Source organism: Lepidochelys kempii, chromosome 1 (genome assembly GCF_965140265.1).
Source record: "Lepidochelys kempii isolate rLepKem1 chromosome 1, rLepKem1.hap2, whole genome shotgun sequence".
Taxonomy (NCBI): Eukaryota; Metazoa; Chordata; order Testudines; family Cheloniidae; genus Lepidochelys; species Lepidochelys kempii.
Window position 1 is genome coordinate 262,807,587 of NC_133256.1, and position 20,473 is coordinate 262,828,059.

The 20,473-nt window shown below is 43.1% G+C and overlaps 1 protein-coding gene across 2 annotated transcripts; it reads left to right on the forward strand.

Annotated features, from left to right (window-relative positions):
• The first annotated feature begins 3,611 nt into the window (after positions 1–3,611).
• HEBP1 (heme binding protein 1) lies at positions 3,612–18,244 on the forward strand. Of its 2 annotated transcripts, XR_012156681.1 has the most exons (5): positions 3,612–3,769; positions 5,190–5,328; positions 6,761–6,941; positions 10,108–10,646; positions 13,647–18,244. XR_012156681.1 is itself a non-coding variant. In XM_073327323.1 (4 exons), exons 1-4 carry the CDS (start codon positions 3,692–3,694, stop codon positions 10,277–10,279), a joined length of 570 nt encoding a protein of 189 aa, XP_073183424.1. In that variant the 5' UTR covers positions 3,612–3,691; the 3' UTR covers positions 10,280–13,558. The 2 variants fall into 2 exon arrangements, 1 of the variants encoding a protein (XP_073183424.1); XM_073327323.1 differs by lacking the exon at positions 13,647–18,244 and having other exon boundaries at positions 10,108–13,558.
• Positions 18,245–20,473: the final 2,229 nt, after the last annotated feature.

Below are 20,473 nucleotides of genomic sequence, written 5' to 3' on the forward strand. Positions count from 1 at the left end.
AGCCTCTGAGTATGCCTATCAGATCAGACTCCACACATGACTTAGGCAGCTGAGCATCCATCATCTTCCCCTGGTTTATTAATCACTAGGTGCCTCCCTGCAGCATGGATTTAGGCACTTAGCACACACTTCTCTCATCGGCATCTCCCATTGGCTAGCATAGGTGCTGGCTTTGTGGATAGCCTTCTAAGGCACCTCTCTCCCTGTTCAGGGTATAGAAGCCTAAGTGTCTAGCTCTGACTTTGTTGATTATAGTCTTGCTCCTATGAGTTTCTAGTAGGGCTGTTGATTAATCGCAGTTAACTTATGCGATGAACTCACAAAAATTAACTGCAATTTAAAAAATTAATCGCGATTAATCGCACTGTTAAACAATAAAATACCCATTGAAATTTATTAAATATTTTTGGATATTTTTCTACATTTTCAAATATATTTATTTCTATTACAACACAGAATACAAAGTGTACAGTGCTCATTTTATATTATTATTTTTATTACAAATATGTGCACTGTAGAAATGATAAAAGAAATAGTATTTTCAATTCACCTCATACAAGTACTGTAGTGCTATCTCTTTATCGTGAAAATGTAACTTACAAACTTACAAAACAGATTTTTTTTTGTTACATAGCTACACTCAAAAACAAAACAATGTAAAACTTTAGCGCCTACAAGTCTACTCAGTCCTACTTCTTGTTCAGCCAATTGCTAAGACAACAAGTTTGTTTACATTTATGGGAGATACGCTGACTGCTTCTTATTTACGTCACCTGAATGTGAGAACAGTTGTTTGCATGGCACTTTTGTAGCCGGCGTTGAAAGGTATTTACGTACCAGATATGTTAAACAGTCATGTGCCCCTTCATGCTTTGGCCATCACTCCAGAGGAAGTGCTTCCACACTGATGATGCTCATTCAAAAAATAATGCGTGACTGAACTCCTTGGGGGAGAATTGTATGTCCCCTGTTCTGTTTTACCTGCATTCTGCCATATATTTCATGTTATAACAATGTCGAATGATGACCCAGAACATGTTGTTCGTTTTAAGAACACTTTCACTGCAGATTTGACAAAACGCAAAGAAGGTACCAATGTGAGATTTCTAAGGATAGATACAGTACTCGACCGAAGGTTTAAGAATCTGAAGTGCCTTCCAAAATCTGAGAGGAATGAGGTGTGAAGAATGCTTTCAGATATCCTAAAAGAGCAATACTCCGATGCGGAAACTACAGAACCCAAACCACCAAAAAAGAAAATAAACCATCTGCTGGTGGCATCTGACTCAGATGATGAAAATAAACATGCATCGGTCCGCTCTGCTTTAGATCGTTATCGAGCAGAACCCGTCATCAGCATGGATGTATGTATTCTGGAATGGTGGTTGAAGCATGAAGGGACATATGAATCTTTAGCACATCTCTCACTTTCAGGTGACATTTTAAACAAGATGGGGGCAGCATTATCTCTTGCAAATTGTAACCAAACTTGTTTGTCTGATCAATTGGCTGAAGTAGGACTGAATGGACTTGTAGGTTCTAATGTTTTACGTTGTTTTATTTTTGAATGCAGTTATTTTTTGTACATAATTCTACATTTGTAAGTTCAAATTTCATTATAAAGATTGCACAACAGTACTTGTATTAGGTGAATTTAAATATATTATTTCTTTTGTTTTTTACAGTGAAAATATTTGTAATAAAAATATAAAGTGAGCACTGTATGCTTTGAATTCTGTGTTGTAACTGAAATCAATATATTTGAAAATGTAGAAAACATCCAAAAATATTGAAATAAATGGTATTCTATTCTTCGTTATCTGTGTGATTAATTGCAATTAATTTTTTTAATCGCACCATTAATCTCGATTAATTTTTTTAATCGCTTGACAGCCCTAGTTTCTAGGCATCTAAGTTAGGTGTTGTGATGCTCACTGTCACAATTCCTAAGTCCCTTTGGTGGAGTCCATGTCCACCCTGACTTTCTAAGTGATCTTAGGTAAATCACTTAATCTACACTGTGACTCAGTTCCCCACCTGTAAAATGGGGTATACTTTACTTTACAAGTGTGTTGGGAGGATACATTTCATTAATGACCATGAGACAGTCAGACAGCAAGATGAAGGGGACCATATAAGTATCTAGACAGACAGTCTGCCATTTTGAAAGAAGTTAAGGTTATTAAGCACTCAAATGCCATTAATGTCATTGGGAGATGGGCACCTAACTTCCATGTGTACCTTTAAAAATCTATTGCATAAAGATTTTGGAAAACCCAAATAAATTATAGGGCTTTAGCTAACATTTATTAACTAGACAGAAACTGTAATCCCCAGCATCCCCTTGGCTTCTTTCATTCAAAAATGAGCATCGTCTTCATGATTTTACAGCCTTAAAGAACACTTACCTTTCTTCAGCGTATACTGTATATTACACATATTTGTCTGTATTTCCTGTATTTCACCTGTTATTTCCTTCAGATCCCCCTCTACATCTGTCAAGGCTGAATCCCAACTCTGTCACTCCAAGTGCAGAAGTGGGGCCTGCAAGGATTTTAAAAAATAATACTTGCCACTCCAGGCTTGTATTAAACTCCCAAGGTTAACTACCAAGAGGGATTTTACAGTTAACTGTCTGGCTGGGTGTCCATCAAAGGAAGCTATCCCTCTCCCCCCTTTGTGTATCACAACATTCCTGGAGGAATACCATCTGATCCTGTGCTTTATTATGCCAGAGTTTCTCAATTTGTTCCATTACTTCACCCTCAGAGGCATCAGCTTTTCCCAGTTCCAAACCCCAAATTATAATCCTTCCTATATTAATAAAATCTACAGCTAAACTATTTACATCCTTGTACAAGCCACCCCTTTACACACACCTAGGCCCTGAGGATCTCAAAACACAAAGAGAAATAACTGTGGAGCAGATATTACCCCATAGCCCAGTGCTACTGATAGGGGGAAGGTGGTACAGAGAGTTGAAGCCCCAGATCTTCAAAGATATGTAAGCACCTGTCATTGAAGTCATTAAGAATTAGACACCTAAACACCTTGGAGGATCTGAGTTCAAGTAGGGTTTAAGTTTCACAGACAGCAAATGTGGAAAATCAGGACAGCGGGTGGGGGTAATAGGAGCCTATATAAGAAAAAGACCCCAAAATCGGGACTGTCCCTATAAAATTGGGACATCCGGTCAGCCTAGGCTTAAGTGACTTGCCCGAGGCCACATTGGAAAGACTGTGGCAGGGCTCGCAAGAGCTCTTCTGATTGCCTGTCCTGCAAGTTAGCCCCCAGACATCGCCACCGAGGGGGCGATGGCAGAAGGATGATGCCGGGCCCCCGGGCGGCGGGCGCACGCGGGCTGAAAGCGCAGGGGACGGGGCTCAGCGCCCGGCTCTGGCCTTTCCGGTGCCCGAGACCCAAGGCACGTGGGCCAGTCACCCAGGATCAGCCCGCTCCCCGCTGAGGGCCGCCCCCGCGGAAGCCCGGGCGTGGGAGGGCCCCTGAAAGGGCCCCTCTGCTCGGACTCGTCGGGTGCACCCCCTCCCCCCCAGCCCCCACGCAGGCCAGCAAGCGGGGGAGCGGGCAGGTGACGGCTGCCGGGGCGGGGCCCCGCGGGGAGGAGGAGCCGCTGCAGGCGCGGCGCGGCCTGGCGCGGCGGCGGGGGGGGACGGCGCGCTACCCCGGCAGCATGTTTGGGATGATCAGGAACTCCCTGTTCGGGTCGGTGGAGGGGTGGCCCTGCCAGGTGCTGAGCAGAGGGGAGAAGGTAGGAGCGGGCTGCCCGGGAGGAATTGCCCCCGCCCCCTCCCAGAGATCTGCCCCGGAGTTTGGGGGCAGGGTGACTGGGTTGGGGTGTTACACGGGGATGCGCCTTCTCCCCCCCCAGCCCCCCGGACGCCTCTGCCCTCCGTGTAAGCTGCCTAGCAGGGAAGCGTGTGCCCCTCCTTCCCCTAATCATCCAGTTCCTGGGGGTTGACACACACAAAGAAGCTGCGGGCAGTGAGTCGGGGTCCTTTTCTTTCACCCCAAGTTTGCTCACGCCTAAGCCTCCAGTAGTCCCGCTTGTTGGTGTTGTCAGTATGGGCCTTTTCCCCCTGGGTGTGCAGCCCCAGCACCAATCACCCTGCACAGACGTCCAGGAGGTGACTTATTTCTCCTTCCTTTTTAAAGGAATTATGTCACTGCCATTGCACAACTGGCCAAGTTGCAGATAGCGCCTGCTTCCAGTGTTTTGGGCGTGGAGGCCTGCCTGCCTGCCTTATCTCTGCACGGGGTGCACTCTTGTCAAACAGGGCTTCAGAGGATTAAGCTAATGTAGCAAACGCTGAGAAACTATGGCCTTACATTGTGACCCTCTTTCTGGCTGATATCCATTGCTGTGAACTGTATCCATGCAAGGAGAGAGTGTTCTGGTTTTCCCTGTTCCACCCCCCCACCCCCAAAACACATGTGCGCACTCATGCATACACACACTTGCCTATCAAGTTCTACCACTCCTCTCTTAATATCTTATGCACACCAGAGAATCAGCAGGGCGTTGAGTCCTCAGTGGATAGTAATGTGAAAGTAGCTGGTCTGCTCAGGTCTTTCCTTGTTCAGAATCCAACTTGCTCATTGTTCCAAAAGAACTCCAATGTGATCTGTTAAGGCTTGCTGCTGTGTGTAACTGATTTGATCTGCATTTAGATGATGATGGTGCTTCCCAGGGGTGCAGGGTGGATAGGGGAGCCTTCACTTGCAGGGCTGCTCCAACGGGAGCAAGGTGACCTAGCACGTTTAATTCGCCCGTGCCTTTCAAGTCTAGGTTACGTTGTCCTGTTCTATCTCCATTTTGTTTTCCCTGCCCCCATCATCATTGGTACCACAAATGGTGGTTAACCCCACATTGAGATCTGCTCTGTTGCAAAGACATGATGACATCTGAGCTGTTTGTTACACGCTGCTAAGTAGGCCACCAGGAGAGAGGCAGGAAGTGTTTCCACTCAGGAGAGAGACTGACAACTCCATGGTCAGTCTCTCTCCACCTAACATTGAAACTGGTCTTTGCATAGGGGGGTTATGTGGAGAGGGGTGGGGGGCAGTGTATGTTCCTAGGATCTAATTTCCCCCAGAGAGGCAATTTCCTTGAGGTGAGAAGCGTTGCATCTCTCAGGTGAATGTGTTATCTGCCTGTGTTCTCTTTCCAGGAGGAGGTAACCTATGAAGAAAGGGCATGCGAAGGTGGGAAATTTGCTACAGTGGAGGTAGCTGGGAAACAATTTGATGAGGCCTCCAAGGAAGCGGTGCTCAAGCTTCTGAAATACGTGGGAGGAACCAATGATAAGGGTCAGAAACTTTGCAGACCTCCTTTGTTCAACTTCTAGTTTCATCTTGTCTGTGGGAAGGATTTGTAATTGTATTTTCTAAAGGACATTCTAAGTGGTTTCTTAGGGGAACTCCCAGCATGTAGGCATATGGTGTGTGGGTTTTGTGCCTTAACTCACTGTATGTGCGGGGGACCCACCCTTTTATGTGGTGATGGCAGAGATTACCTTTGTAGCTTTTATCTTAGCTAGTGTAATTGCACAGGCTAGTCTAATTAATAATAAAGTGTAATAAATAATAAACTTGCTTTATGTAAGTACGTACATTAATTTCCAATTTTCATCGTACTAAGCAAGGTGCTTCAGTAATATCCCACAACAAGAGTGTGGGGGGAGGGTCACAGAGTAATTACAAGTCACCTAAAAATGCTCCTGCATCTTTCCCAGATGTCTGAGGAAGGCAGGTGTACAGACTCCAGTAGCACATGGCAGGAAGAGGGGGAATGAATGGAAGAGGAAGCAGGTTGCAGTTCTGGAAAGAACAGCAATTGCACCAGCACAAAGTTAGTAAGTGTGGTGATGAGGGAAGGTACCTCTAGCCATAATCCATAGCACTGAAATGAGAAGTACTGCAGCTAAGTGTATGAACAGGTAAGAGAGCACTGCCAGGACAGAGCACTGGACTGGGACTCAGGAGAGCTGGGTTCTATCCCTAGCTTGACCACTGGCCTGCTGCATGACCTTGGGTAAGTCACTTCACCTCTCTGTGCCCCAGCATCCCTGTCTGTAAGATGGGGATAATGACCCTGAGCTTTGAGATCTACTGATGAAAAGTGCTGTATGACAGCTAGATCGTTGTTGTTATTCTGCTGCTTCTCTTTGAGTGATTTGAGGTTTCACAACCAGTGACAGCCTGGAGAGAAGGAAAAACAATCATCTCCTGTGCGAGTTGTAGTCATAATGTGCTGGATATACCTTCTGAGAACAACAAATTAATAGCTTACCATGTTGGGGTGGGATCACACACAGTCCTGGACGGAGCTAGAACAGCTCAGAGTTCTGAGTCATTGGCTCCCGCAGGGAGTGTTTTGTGCTGCCCCAGCTGAGGCTCGTAGGCTGCTTCATGCTTCAGGGCCTACACTGATTACCAGGTGGAGTCAGTGAGAAATTTCCCACAGTTGAGTTCATCACAGAATTTTTAACTATCCATAAAGCATCTGTCACTGGCTACTGAAGGACACAGGATCCTGACCCAGATCGGTCGCTGGTCTGTCTCATTATTGAAACTCCTGTGCTGTTAGGGTTTGATTTTCAGAGGTGCTGAGCCCCGGCAGCTCCTGCTGATTTCACTCTGAGTTGTGAATGTTCAGCATCTCTGAAAATCCGGCCCCTAATGCTTAGTTTCTCAAGGGCTTGGACTCTGCTTGTAATACCTCTGTCTGTATCTGCCTTAGGGGTTGGGATGGGCATGACTGCGCCAGTTTCCATCACTGCCTTTCCTGGTGAGGACGGCTCTTTACAGCAGAAAGTGAAGGTCTCACTCCGGATTCCGAGCCAATATCAGGACAGCCCTCCCCGTCCTGGTGATGAGAGCATTCAGATTGAAGAGCGAGAAGGAATCACCATTTACTCCACGTAAGGGGCAGATCTCAGTGTTCCCAGGCAGCTGGAAAGTGTTGGGGTTTGGATGCCCTAAAGAACAGGGTGCTCTAAAGAATATAGTTATGTTTGCCAGCTGACTCATCATTGGTTATAGATTTGTGTGCCACAGTGGAAGATTGAGGGAGCCTACTACACATAACAAAAAAGCTTCCCCCTTAACGTTGTTCATGTTTCAGCACAAAGCAAACGGAATTCTTTTAACTTTCAAAGCAAATGTAGTGTCTGTGAAAGATGGCAGCTTGCAGTCCTGGAGATGAGAGTGGTCTCTGTATGTAACACGGACACTATCAGTGCAAGTTTCTTTTTCACACCAGTGAAGTGGGGATGAGACTGATGACAAAGGGAGTGAACAGTCAAGTAGCAAAGTTTGGAGGTGATACAAAATTAATCAAGATAGTTAAGTCCAAAGTTGACTGAAAAGTTACAAAGGGATTTCACAAAACTGAGTGACAGGGCAACAGAATGGCAGATGGAAATGCAACATTGATGAGTGCAAAGTAATGTACATTGGAAAAAATAATCCCAACTACACATATATAATGATGGGGTCTAAATTAGCCGTTACTACTCAAGAAAGAGATTTTGGAGTCATCACAGATAGTGAAACCTTTAGCTCAATGCGCATCAGCAGTCAAAAAGGCTAACAACGTTAGGAACTATTAGAAAAGTGATAGAAAATTAGACAGAAAATATCATGATACCATTATGTAAATCCAAGGTGAGCCCACAACTTGAATACTGTGTGCAGTTCTGGTTGCCCCGTCTCAAACAGGATATTGTGGCACTGGAAAAGATGTAGAGAAAGGCAATAAAGATGATTACGGGTATGGAACGGCTTCCATACAAGGAGAAACTAAAAAGATTGGGGCTGTTGAGCTTATCAAAGAGATGATTAAGGAGAGACATGATAGAGGTCTATAAAATCATGATCGGTGTGGAGAAAGTGAATAGAGAAGAGTTATTTACCCTTGCCCACAATACAAAAACCAGAAGCCACCAGATGAACTTGATGGCAGCAGCAGGCTTAATACAAACAAGGAGTACTTTTTCATGTGATGCACAATTAACCTGTGGAACTTATTGCCAGGGGATATCGTAATGGCCAAAAGTATAACTGGGTTCAAAAAAGAATTAGATAAGTACTTGGAGGATAGCCACTGATTAACCTATTAGCCAAGATGGTCAGGGACACAAGTCTAGAGATCACAGTGGTCCTTCCTACCTTAACGTCTGAGTCTATGAGGCCCATGCTCAGAGCAACCCTATACCTCTGACTGCCAAAGCCAGGAGGGGAAGATGGGTGGATTTCTCCAAAATAGTCCTGTTCCGTACACTCCACCTGAAGCTGTGGTACTGACACTGTTGGAAACAGGATACTGGGCTAGATGGGTCACTGGTCTGACCCAGTCTGGCAACTCTTATGCTCTTAAAGTGGCATATTAGTGCAATAGTGGTGATAGCGGCAAAGAGTCCTGTGGCACCTTGTAGACTAAAGACATATGGGAGCATAAGCTTTCGTGGGTGAATACCTGCTTCGTCGGATGCATGACACCCACGAAAGCTTATACTCCAATACATCTGCTAGTCTATAAAGTGCCACAGGACTCTTCGCCGCTCTTACAGATCCAGACTAACACAGCTACCCCTCTGATAGTGGTGATAATTTGTGTGAATACGGGAGGAGTGAATACCTGCCTATTAGGAATTGGACTGAGATCATCAACTTATTTAACCTAAGTCAGTAAATTGCTGTCAGATAAGAACAACTTTCAGGCACTACCTGGGTCATGCCAGGGTCCTAAACCTGTTGCTAACAAAAGCAATGTTTTCAGAATAGGTTCCTCATCACTTCCTATAAGGCAGCTCCTGTAAACTGAAGAGAGAAAACCTGAATAAATTCCAGCTGCCACTTTCAGCTAAGAAACTGGGTTGTGAACCCCTTGGAAATAACACTCTGTCGGCCTAACTGGCCACTGGGGTGTCACTGTTGTGCCAAGGAAAACCATTGTTTTGTTCAGCTGCTGTGATTGGGCTGCCACTTATGAATGGCATTTCAGGCGGGACGTCTCTTTTAGGGAGGCAGGGGCTGGAAATAGGCACAAAGGAGTAAATATAATTTAAAAATAAATACATTAGGGTTTTCTCCTCTCCCGTTTCCTTTGTGGTTAGTTTTCAAGGAGCAGAACACTCCTCTGTCTCTCCTATCAGTCTGGAGGTCCTTCGGCAGATTTCTGTTGAAATTATTGCTGATACAGATGTTGGCTATAGACCGTAAGAGGGTACGCCAGTAACAATGAGAGAGTTAGGAGCAGATTGATAAATAGTGGTCATGGCCCACCAGCTGTCTAACCCAGGGGTCAGTTAGTGCCACATGGTAATGTGGACACGTGTCCTCTAGAAATTAGAATCAAACCATCAATTGTCATTCAGAATTGAACAGCCATTGGGTATTTTCCTTTGATTGCTACATACACTTATGCTGGATTCAAATCCGTTCCCCCTTGGTGAGATGTTTCTGTCTGGCCTGGCCTTTCCCTTTGCAATCTGCAGGCTCCTGCTGTTTGCCTGAATGCTGCCACGATCCAGCTTTTGTGTTTGGTTGCCTCCATGGGGACAGGCTGCATTGCCAACAAAGATGAGCTGCATGCTGTTGGCTGTTCCTGCAGGAATCAGTAGCAGCCCTTTGTTGTTTTTTATCCCTCTCTTACTTGAACTAGCTAGCATTCGGCTTCTGCTCATAGTGCAGTTTCCAGCAGGCAGGTGTTTGCCCCACAATTAACATCTGTATTGGCAGGCTTAGCACAAAGGCCAAGAATTTAGTGGGCTTGAAGATACCCATCCCTTCACTACAAGAAGCTGTCCTTTCAGCTTGGGGTTGAGACGTGGGGCAGGACGTGGGGAGCTAGTACAGGTGATGTCCATGCTTTATATATCTGTGGATGACTAAAGCTGCCTAGTCTTTGGGGCTCTCAAGCCAACACATTTTGACTGCATTAGATTCAGACAGGATAGCTCAGGAAAAAGCCGCAGCACGGATCTACATCTCTATGTGTTTTTAGCATCTTGTTCCCTTTTTCCCCTTTGTCATCATATTTCAGGGTTGTCTCACTCAGTGTCTCCATGTTTGGCTCCTTTGCAGGCAGTTTGGTGGTTATGCCAAAGAAGAGGATTATGTGAATTATGCCGCCAAGCTGCGCTCTGCCCTGGGGAGCGAGGCAGCCTACCACAAGGACTTCTACTTGTGTAATGGCTACGACCCCCCCATGAAACCATACTGGCGACGCAACGAAGTCTGGTTTGTGAAGGAGTGAGCCACTGGCTTGCAAAGGTGTAGGCTGAGGCTGATGTCTTCTCCAGCTTGTTGTATGTAGGTGGGGAGTTCTTGCCCTGTTCCAAACAAAACCACAGGCTCGCAGAGTCAAAAAGGAAGGGGATGGGGAAGTGCCACCCTTCCCGGGGTCTCAGTTATTAACAAAAATATAATTTAAAAATAATACAACATGAACCCTGCCCAACAAAACCTTCTGCCCAGGCTTATCTCCTCCTAGGATCCCCTTGCTTTAGGATCTGACTGTCTCAAGTTTTAGTGCTCTTCCTGTTTCCTAGACTCCCTTATTCTCAGGTGGGGAAATGAGCCAGCTGCACAAAGGAGTTTGCGAGATCAGCACTCGCTAACAGGTGAGTGTTGCGTGCATTCACTGGCAGCCTGTTATGCTCCTCTGAAACAGGAGAGAGATGCCTATTGCCGACCACAGTCTTTATAACAAGTGGCTTTTCCACTCTGATGGGGTGTTATGATAGCTTAATTCCATGCTACACTGATGCTTTTATCTGTTCCGTTCTGGAAAAGAGTATAAAGGGGCTAGATTGCTGCTGCTGAGGCGCTGTGCAGTGAAGATAGTATCATCTCTATTTCCTATTAGCGCACAAGGGAACAGCATGCCAATAATCTGGTTCAGAAACTTGCTCCAGAGGAAGAGCCAAGATTATTTTCACAGCTTTCTGACTAGGAGATGGTGCTCTTCATTGTCAGCTACTGACCTGTTGCAATTAATCACTGGATAGTGTATGATATAATCTTGTGACTATTAAGTGTTTATAATATGCTTTCTCTGAAACTAGCCTATGAAGGGGTCAAAATCGGACATGACAGTGAAATCTGTATTGGCCTAAATGTGTACAGAGGGGTAAAGATTCTCAACAGTTGGTACCTCCTATTTAGGCATCTGACTTTCAGAAGAGCTGTGCACACACAACAGCTCCCACTGAAGTGAGCACAAGCTCCTTGGCCCAGCTTTCTTGTACATACGGATTTGGGTGTCTAATTTTCGGTAGACACTTTTGCAACCCTTGGCATTCAGGTGTGTGTAAGGGTGTAACTAGTTCTATGAACACTGTAATTTCTTTAACCGGTACATATCAAACCAACACTTTAGCTCTCAATAGTCCTGCCAAACAGATGTCGGAAAGTAGGAGACAGGTGGACAGACACACATACTACACAGGGTGTGTCTATAATTTCAGCTAACTCAAACTAAGAGCAACATTCTTATAACGTCTCTGAGCATGAATGCCCAAGGGTGCTTACTAAAAGGAACAGCTTCATCCTGAAAGCCAGAGGAGAAGCTGTTCAGATGGAAGTCAGACTCTGGCCAGTCAAGGTGTTTTATGTTAAGGTGATCCTCTTGAGATGAAAGTTTTTCAGGGGGAGGGGAAGTTTAAGGTCCTGATCCTTCTCCCACTGAAGTTAAAGAAGAGCTTTGGACTTCAGTGAAAGTTGATCAGGCCCTTTACTGTCAGAACAGTTGGCTGGTTTAGGAAAAAGAATAGGTGGGTAGCTTATTGTTGCAGAAGAGAGGAAAAGCTATAAATAAAGTAACAGTTGGCTAGAGTAAGACATTGGAGCATAATTCCTGAAGGGGAGATGGACCAAAAAGAAATAGGTAGACAAAGTTATATTTGTAAAGTTGAGGTTTTGCTTTTAAGACATGAAAACAATAGGCAGGAATGAATATGAAGAACTGTTAAAGAGCAGGTGCTACCTTTAAAAGGTTCTCCCCTACAAAAGGAACCTGTATATGCACACGTTTATTCTTACCTAACCACATGGGGAATGGAGGGGTTGAGTTTCTAAATTCTAGGGTTTATTTGGGGATTCTTGCGTATGAATTGCATGCAGTGTAAGAACTGTCCTCTCTGGCTCAAGGCGACAGGTGCGCTACAGTGATGTGAACCCACAGCTGATGAATTCTAGAATGTATAGCGGCTAATAATAAACCTGATGTGATCACGCTCCAGATTGCAGCAGCATACGGTAGAAGATTGAGGAGTTCACAAAATGTATAAGCACCTTCCTAACATCAAGCAGTGAAGGGAGCTTGTGACTAAAGACTGAGAGTTATGGAATCCACCGGCTTTGCCTCCATAGACTTCCTAGGGGTCAGATTTTGATGCCCTTATGCAAACTAAACAGAACATTATCCCATGAGTAATCCCATTGACTTCAGTGAGTTTACTCCAATTGAATAGCGCCTTACTTCACAAGCAAAAGTATCTAAACTCTGTTTTCCCATTCTTTGCAACATTTAAAAAATCATGACTTTTTAAATTGCAACTTAGAATTTCCTGACTTGATCAAAGGATCTGAGCAGGCAGTGGGAGCTTTTGATTGCTCAGCCCTTTTGAAAAGCAGGCCATTAAGGTGCTTTGTCACTGATTGAAGAGCCTGATTTTAGGTTGAAAACCTTGGCCTGTGTATATGTTTGGGATACAGATCATGTCACAGTACCTTTACTTAGCCACTGATCCCTCTTTTAATAAAGAACTGTTTGGCTTTCCATTACCTAAGTCAGTGGTTCTCAAACTTTTGTACCGGTGACCCCTTTCATATAGCAAGCCTCAGAGTGCAACCCCTCCTTATAAATTAATAACGTTTTTTTATATACTTAGCCTCCAGCATTTATAATCGTGTTAAGCGGGGCTTGGGGTGGAGGCTGACAGCTTGCGACCCCCCCATGTAATAACCTTGTGACCCCCTGAGGGATCCTGACCCCCAGTTTGAGAACCCCTGATCTAAGTGTATGTGTGGATAATGAAGGGTTGATATGACTCCATTATAACATTTTATATCATATGCCCCATAAACTCTTAAACTCCTGTGTAACTTTACTTATGTGAGTATTGCCATTGAATAATATGGGGCTACTCACCTGAATAAAATTACAAACTTGCTTTTATTTACAGGAAAACCCACTTCATTGCACACACTGATCAACTCCTTAATTGACTTTAAAACTGCACAGTCCTCCCTCTTTTCTTTTATGTTCTCTGTACCTTTTAAACACGTTTCTTGTAGGAGAACAATACAATTAATCTCATCAAAAAATGTCATGTAACCTCTTTTGTGCCCGTGAGGTGCCCTTATCTGTGCTTTACATGGACGCTGAAAATGACACATTTTATGCTCCTCTGATCTTCAAAACTGAGTGATATTGTTAATAACAGAGTATGCATTTAAAAGATGTTAACTGAAAATAAAATGTAAAAGGAGATTGTTTCTATTGGATGATACAAAACCAGCCCCATTTGGATTTACCTTGTTAATTTCTTCTAGTGCCTCATATTTGAATGACAAAGGTTTTTTTTTTTATTGTTTATATCTCCTTTTGTGTACTTCAGGTGTTACAGTTCTCAGCTCTCTATCCCAGACTCAACTGCAAAGAATTAATTGGAAGCTAACTTTGTTACTTCATGGATCTTGCTGTGCAGCCAAAAACATTTAGAAACCTGAAACTATCTCCCCATTAAATGTGAAGGAGCTACATGAAGCAATTTGGTCTTATTAAAAAACATCTCTAACATTTATTCTCTTCAGCATCGCTAACAAAATCCCACTCTGCAGAAGCAAATAGTTTTTTTTCTTGATTAATAGAGATAAAGAATCTGCAGATATTTTAGCCGAATCTCTCATTCTGTGCAGTTGACCAGCCAGAAGGCTGAGCAGATTGATGCTCATGTATTGGGACAACAGCTTGCAATGTAATAGTAATAGAGACAAAATATGAAGGTCCACATTAGAAAAAAACCCAATATAGATAGGAAGCACCTACAGGACCAGTCACTCTGGCCTGACCATACTGGCTTGAGCAAACAGGTAACTCATGCTAGTCCTGCAAACACATACATCATTGCATGCGGTGTAGTTATAGTGATGTTGGTCCCAGGATCTTAGAGAGCCAAGGTGGCTGAGGTAATATCTTTTATCGGACCAACTTCTGCTGGTGAGAGGGACAAGGTTTCAAGCTGTCTCTTTTCAAGCTGGTAAGCTGCATAAGCTTGAAAGCTTGTGTGACGGGTTGGATCACAGAAATCCCCTTTGGAACTGCCACGTGATGTGCCTAGACTACCTCTGAGCCTGTTTTCCCTGCCAGCTTGGGACTTCAGTGCCTTGCCTAGTTTGAGACAGACACACTTGCCTGCTACAAACACAGACCCAAAAGCTGCAGGCTTAGCTGAAAACAGCTTAAGAAGTGTTCCTGTCTCCAACACTCAGGTACCCAACTCCCAATGGGGTCCAAACCCCAAATAAATCCGTTTTACCCTGTATAAAGCTTATACAGGGTAAACTCATAAATTGTTCACCCTCTATAACACTGATGGAGAGATATGCACAGCTGTGTTCTTCCCCCCCCCCCATATTAATACATACTCTGGCTTAATAAGTAAAAAGTGATTTTATTAAATACAAAATGTAGGATTTAAGTGATTCCAAGTAATAACAGACAGAACAAAGTGAATTACCAAGTAAAATAAAATAAAACATTCAAGTCTAAGCCTAATACAGTAAAGCAATGATTACAGATGAAATCTCACCTTCAGAGATGTTCCAATAAGCCTCCTTCTAGTCTGGATCCAGCAATCTTCCACACCCCTGTAGTTACTGTCCTATGTTCCAGTTTCTTTCAAGTCTCCTTTGTGGGGGAAAGGCTACCTCTTGAGCCAGCTGAAGACAAAATGGAGGGGTTTTCCCAGGGGCTTATATAATTTCTCTCTTGTGGGTGGAAACCCCTCTCTCTCCCTGTGTAGAATCCAGCTACAAAATGGAGTTTTGGAGTCACATGGGCAAGTCAGATGTCCATGCATGACTCAGTTTTCTGCAGGACATTCGCAGGAAAGCTCAGATGTGGATTGGCGTATATCAAGGTCCATTGTTAACCACGTACTCCCAATTACTTGAATAACCCCATTACACTATGTTGACCAAATCTGCCTTAGGTGCTTTCTACAGCAAACACTTTAAATACAACCATAGAGCCAACGCTCATAACTTCAGATATAAAAATGATACATGCATACGAATAGGGTGAATACATGCAAAAGAACATAAACTTTGCAAAGATACGTTACAGAGCATATCTAGCATAAAACATATTCCAGTTATGTCATATTCACACTCATAAGCATATTTCTATAAAGCATTGTGGGGTGCAATGTCACAGCTTGTCTCAAGAGCAGAATTTGGTCCGATAAAAGATATTACCTCACCCGCCTTGGCTCTTTGAGACATACACCAGTACTTAACTCATGAGTTTTCCTACGTGTGTGTTTGTAGGCTTTGGCTCTACGTTTGCAAGAATCAGAGCTTTGCTGATGTATGAAGGAAGAACCTGTTTTGACAACACATAAATATATCTAATATTGCGTTAATAAGAGCATAATAAGAGCTAATCTGATGGATAGACCATTTAATTCTGGGCTGTTCTACAGCATTCTATTCCCATTGAGGGGACAGGTGATTTTGGATGGGCGAACAACATATCATTCAGGGTTTGTTTTTTTCATTCTCATCAGTTATTGTGATAAAGGCAGGAGAGTAGATTTTATGGTTAGAAGTGGCAAATTTTCATGATAGTTTTGCAAGGCTGCCTCAGGTGTTTCTAGACTGCCCCCTGACTAGCTATAGTTATAGTAATTTCTCTTTTGTAGTAGGGTTATCAAGTGCAACTGCTTGCTCTTCCCTAAGTATTTTGAGTTCATTTATCTAAAACCACATCACCTCTAACTGGACTCTTAAGTAGCCATAGATGTATGATACTACTATAAAACTGTTCCCAAACCTGATTTATTGGAGTGGGATCACTGGTAATAGTACCATCCTCGACAATGATAGATGGAGCAGCAGGAGTCTATCTACTCAATCTCTCCTGAGTATCCAAGCCAGCAGCTTATTATTTTTGTCAGCCCATTCATAATCTTTCTGCTTAGCTCAAAATAAAATACATTGCACAGAATGGGTATTGATCAGGCCAAATTCTTGTTTCCTAGTGCTCTGAGTTTCAGATGTTTTAGGAGATCAATCTGTGTAAATACTGTTTGATTTCTAAGACAGTGCTTGGGAACTAGAAGCTTGGGAGATTTTCAAAGACACAAATAGGAGTTAGACACCCAATTTCTATAAAAAATTGAATGGCTGTTTGTGCCTAACTTCTGCCACTTGTACCTTTTGGAAATCTCTTCATTTCGTGTTTCTTTTTTAATACCTATTGCAAAACAACAAACAACCAAACAACTGGTTGTCCCCAACTAGCTTTTGAAAAGCTTTGTGTTCCATTCCAGGACTTGTAATATCCCTTGTATTAATGTGAAGACATTCCCTATTTTGAGCATGAGCAAGTAATAGAAACCTCCTCGATGTAAGGAGATAGCTAGATCACCTTTTCCAATCTTGATGAAATACCGAGTCAGCATAACTAAATCCTGTAATTAGTAAAAGAGGCGAGAGGCCCAGAAACAAAGTGCATCTAAAACTCTAAAGACAATTATAAGGCAAAAAGCAAGCAAAAAATGTTACCCAAGACAACATATTCAGATGGAGAGTAGCATGCAACATGACAGTTCTGGGGTTGTTTTCCTACAGTCTGGTCTCTACTAATCCCACCTTTTTTAATCAAAGATTGAAGAGTTTCTAATTCCTGACCAAGCTCAGTAAGGAAAGATCTTGGATCAACATTTAAGGGACAGTTAAAATCCCTTTCCCAAACTAATGTTATTTAACCAAGGTATAATTAAATGTAAGGGGAAAAAACTAGGTTAATGCAACATTAAGGTTGCAGAGTTAGAATTTAAAGTCACAAGAAACATACAAGTGAAGGCTCCTAGGCGAGAGCAATGTTACTTGGCCATGTGGCATATATGTAGTACGCACCCTGTTTGTTTTGCTTATGTTCTTTATTTTAGGTGGTTAAAGCCATAGTCAAAGCAAAGGCCTGATTTTCCCCTACTTTATGCCTTTGAGCAGTGATTTTACATCTGTGTAAAGTGAGTATAAACCACATCCAAATCAGCGAGATAGCACATTTACACTAGTGTTGCATGGGTGTAAGTGACTGCACAAAGCAGTGGAGAAGCAAGCCCTCATTAGGGCTGCCAGTTTGGGTTGGATGTATTCCTGGAGGTTTCATCACAAGACATAATCTTTAATTAAAGATTAATCTTTAATTCCTGGAGACTCCCGGCGAATTAGCAGCCCTACTCCATGGGTCGGTTGTGCAATGTGCGGGAGTTAATGTTGCATTAACTCTTGCCTTTCCTGACTTTTTGTAAATGTTAACCGTGCAACCTTAACACTGCACTAAGGGCTTTTTCATTTTTTTTTTAATTTAGAAGGAAAACAGAACATAAACTGCTTGCCCTGAATAATATAACATTTGTGCTTTCCCAGTTACATTTTGAAGATCGCACCATATTGTGGTAGGCTCAGCTGCAGAAGGGAGTTATTCTACTTCCCCTTGAGGTGAATGGAGTGGAGGAGGGGCAGGTCTTTGCCAGTGTTGCTTGTTATTTGCCTTGCAGCAGCATACTATAGGTGCCAGCTGAGTGTGGGGCATCACTGTGATAGGCACTGTATCCACAGAGTGAGAGATGGTCCCTACCCTAAAAGGCTTACAGTCTTAATAGGCAGGACACACAAGGAAGGGTCATTACCCTCCTTTTATAGTTGGGGAACCAAGAGACAGAGATTAAGTGACTTGCCCAAAGTCACACAGGAAGCCTGTAGCAAATCCAGGAATTGAACCCAGGTCTGCAGGTATGTGCAGACCTTAACCACAAAACTATCCTTTCCCAATCATTTGGCTGGAGGCAGTTTTCTCCCAAGCTGGGTTAATAACATAGGGCAGCAGCCCATCTGTTTACATTTTGATGGCAGTTTCTTGGCAACAGAAAAAGAGAGAAAACTTACGATGTTTTTTGTAGTTATTTTAACAAAAGTCTAGAATTTTTGAAATGCAGCAAAAAATGGAGAGAGACACAAATTGTGAAATCTGCGTTTTTTTTCACATCCAGGATTTTCTCCTGTTCCTGGTGCTGAGGAAGTGATGTTTGGGAGGGGTTAGCTCTGTGTATGTCTCACTGGCCCTGGAGGGAAAAGTCTAACAATAAAAATTGTGTGGGTGAAGTCTGAATGTCACTACAAACATGCAGAATTCAGAAAAAAACTTTATTTTAAAGCAGCAAGGTGTAGCACGGAGAAGGATGTGTTTCTTCTCACATCTTCCTAAAGGGAAATGCCTCTGATCTATCTAGAAAAGGAGTACTAGTGGCACCTTAGAGACTAACCAATTTATTTGAGCATAAGCTTTCGTGAGCTACAGCATCCGATGAAGTGAGCTGTAGCTCACGAAAGCTCATGCTCAAATAAATTGGTTAGTCTCTAAGGTGCCACTAGTACTCCTTTTCTTTTTGCGAATATAGACTAACACGGCTGCTACTCTGAAACCTGATCTATCTAGGTGTTTATACTGCACTAACCAGTAGTGAATTTGAGCATTATAGCATTGTGATACTCAAACTCTGGCAAAGCACTGTGGATATTGACAGTCTGCTCCAAACTACTCTAAAGTAAAAAACTTTTCCAGCATTTTCAGTTCTGTAACCCATCTATCATAAAGAACGACTGCATGACCCATTGGTATGACAAACTATAGTGGAACTCGTACAATATTATGAGCATACCCAAAATAGACCCCGTGTGTGTACCCAGAGCTTCTGGCAGTGCAGTGCACTTCAACAAATGTAATACCTAGTTCCACAAAAATAAATAGATTAAGAACTTGATTTTCTTTACAAAGCTGATCTTTATCTCTTTGGAATTATTTGACATTTGGAAGGTGTTTTCATTTTGCTTGGCTCAAAATGGACCCATTTTGTCAGGGAAACTCTCATGATATTATTTAAAAGTGTTACCAAAATGTTTAATTTATAGGAAATGTAGTTTTCAGTAAACAAAGCATTTCAATAATCATTTTAATAAAAGTTTTGCTTTAAAAATAACACACACCCCCCCGCAGCAAGGGTAGTCAATAGGTGGAATGTGAGCCAAATCCTCACTGCCAGACACTTTTGAATGGACTCCAAAATATTTTTTTATTTATTTATTATAATTATATAGTTTTTCTGGAGTCTGAACGTTGACTGTATCTTGACCAAGAAATTTGGACCTTGACAAAAAATAGTTGACTACCCTTACCCTACAGTTGATTGTAATGTCAACAATTTTAAATGAAAAATGTGGGTGTCAGAAAAGGCTATTTCTTTTAATTGAAAAAAAAAAAGTATCCAGAAAAATGTCAACTAGCACTGATCGTGGCTGTTGCGATGGCTTCAAGGCAAAGAAGAAAGAAAAGATCCAGCCCGGAGAGAAACTGGCACTGTGTAAAAATAGTCTCTTTTAATTAAGCAGCCCTAGTTTCTCTATAGGTTGGGTCTTCTCTTATTACTTTGTTTTTCCTTTTTCTCTCATCTGCTTACACATTCCCCTGCCCTCCTAGCACTCAGCCCGATAGAAAAGCATGCCTGATAGTGGGAGGCAGTGCAGAGTCTTTCTCTCCATGGAGTCTTGTAGCCACATCATCTTCCCCTCCTAACAGCTTAGCTCAAAGAAAAGAAGATGGAGGTACGGAGGGCTTACAGTTGTCTTTGCCCTGGGATTTCTGATTTACAGTTCCTCTCCCTTCCAGTGACTGGATTCATGGAGACATGTATATACACGTTACAGAAGGAGGTCAGGCTCATTCTGCAGTTGCTTGGTTGTATCACCTGATGGCCAGACTCATTGGAAAGCATAGGAACTTTGTGGGGATGGGTGGGATGGAGTCATTCTTGCTCCAAGGGGTCTCATCAACACACCCCATTCCAGCGACCTGACTTAAGAGAAAGTGCACTTAGTAGTTGCCTGGATGGAAGATACTCGACTCATTTCAAGGGCAAGGTCTGCTCTCCACCCTGCTGCTTGGGTGAATGTCCTGCTGATGCCAGAATATTTCAGAGGGCCATAGGACCAGAAGAGACTTCCTGGGTCTTCAAGTCCAGTCCCCTGCTATTGCAGGCAAGCCTATCATGTAGGTCCATCATTTGACAGGCTCCATCCTAAACCTAGTTTGGTTGTTTGCCCCCAGTATTGCTATTGGAAGGCTTCAACTTCAGCCCCTGGCACTGGGGGCCAGATC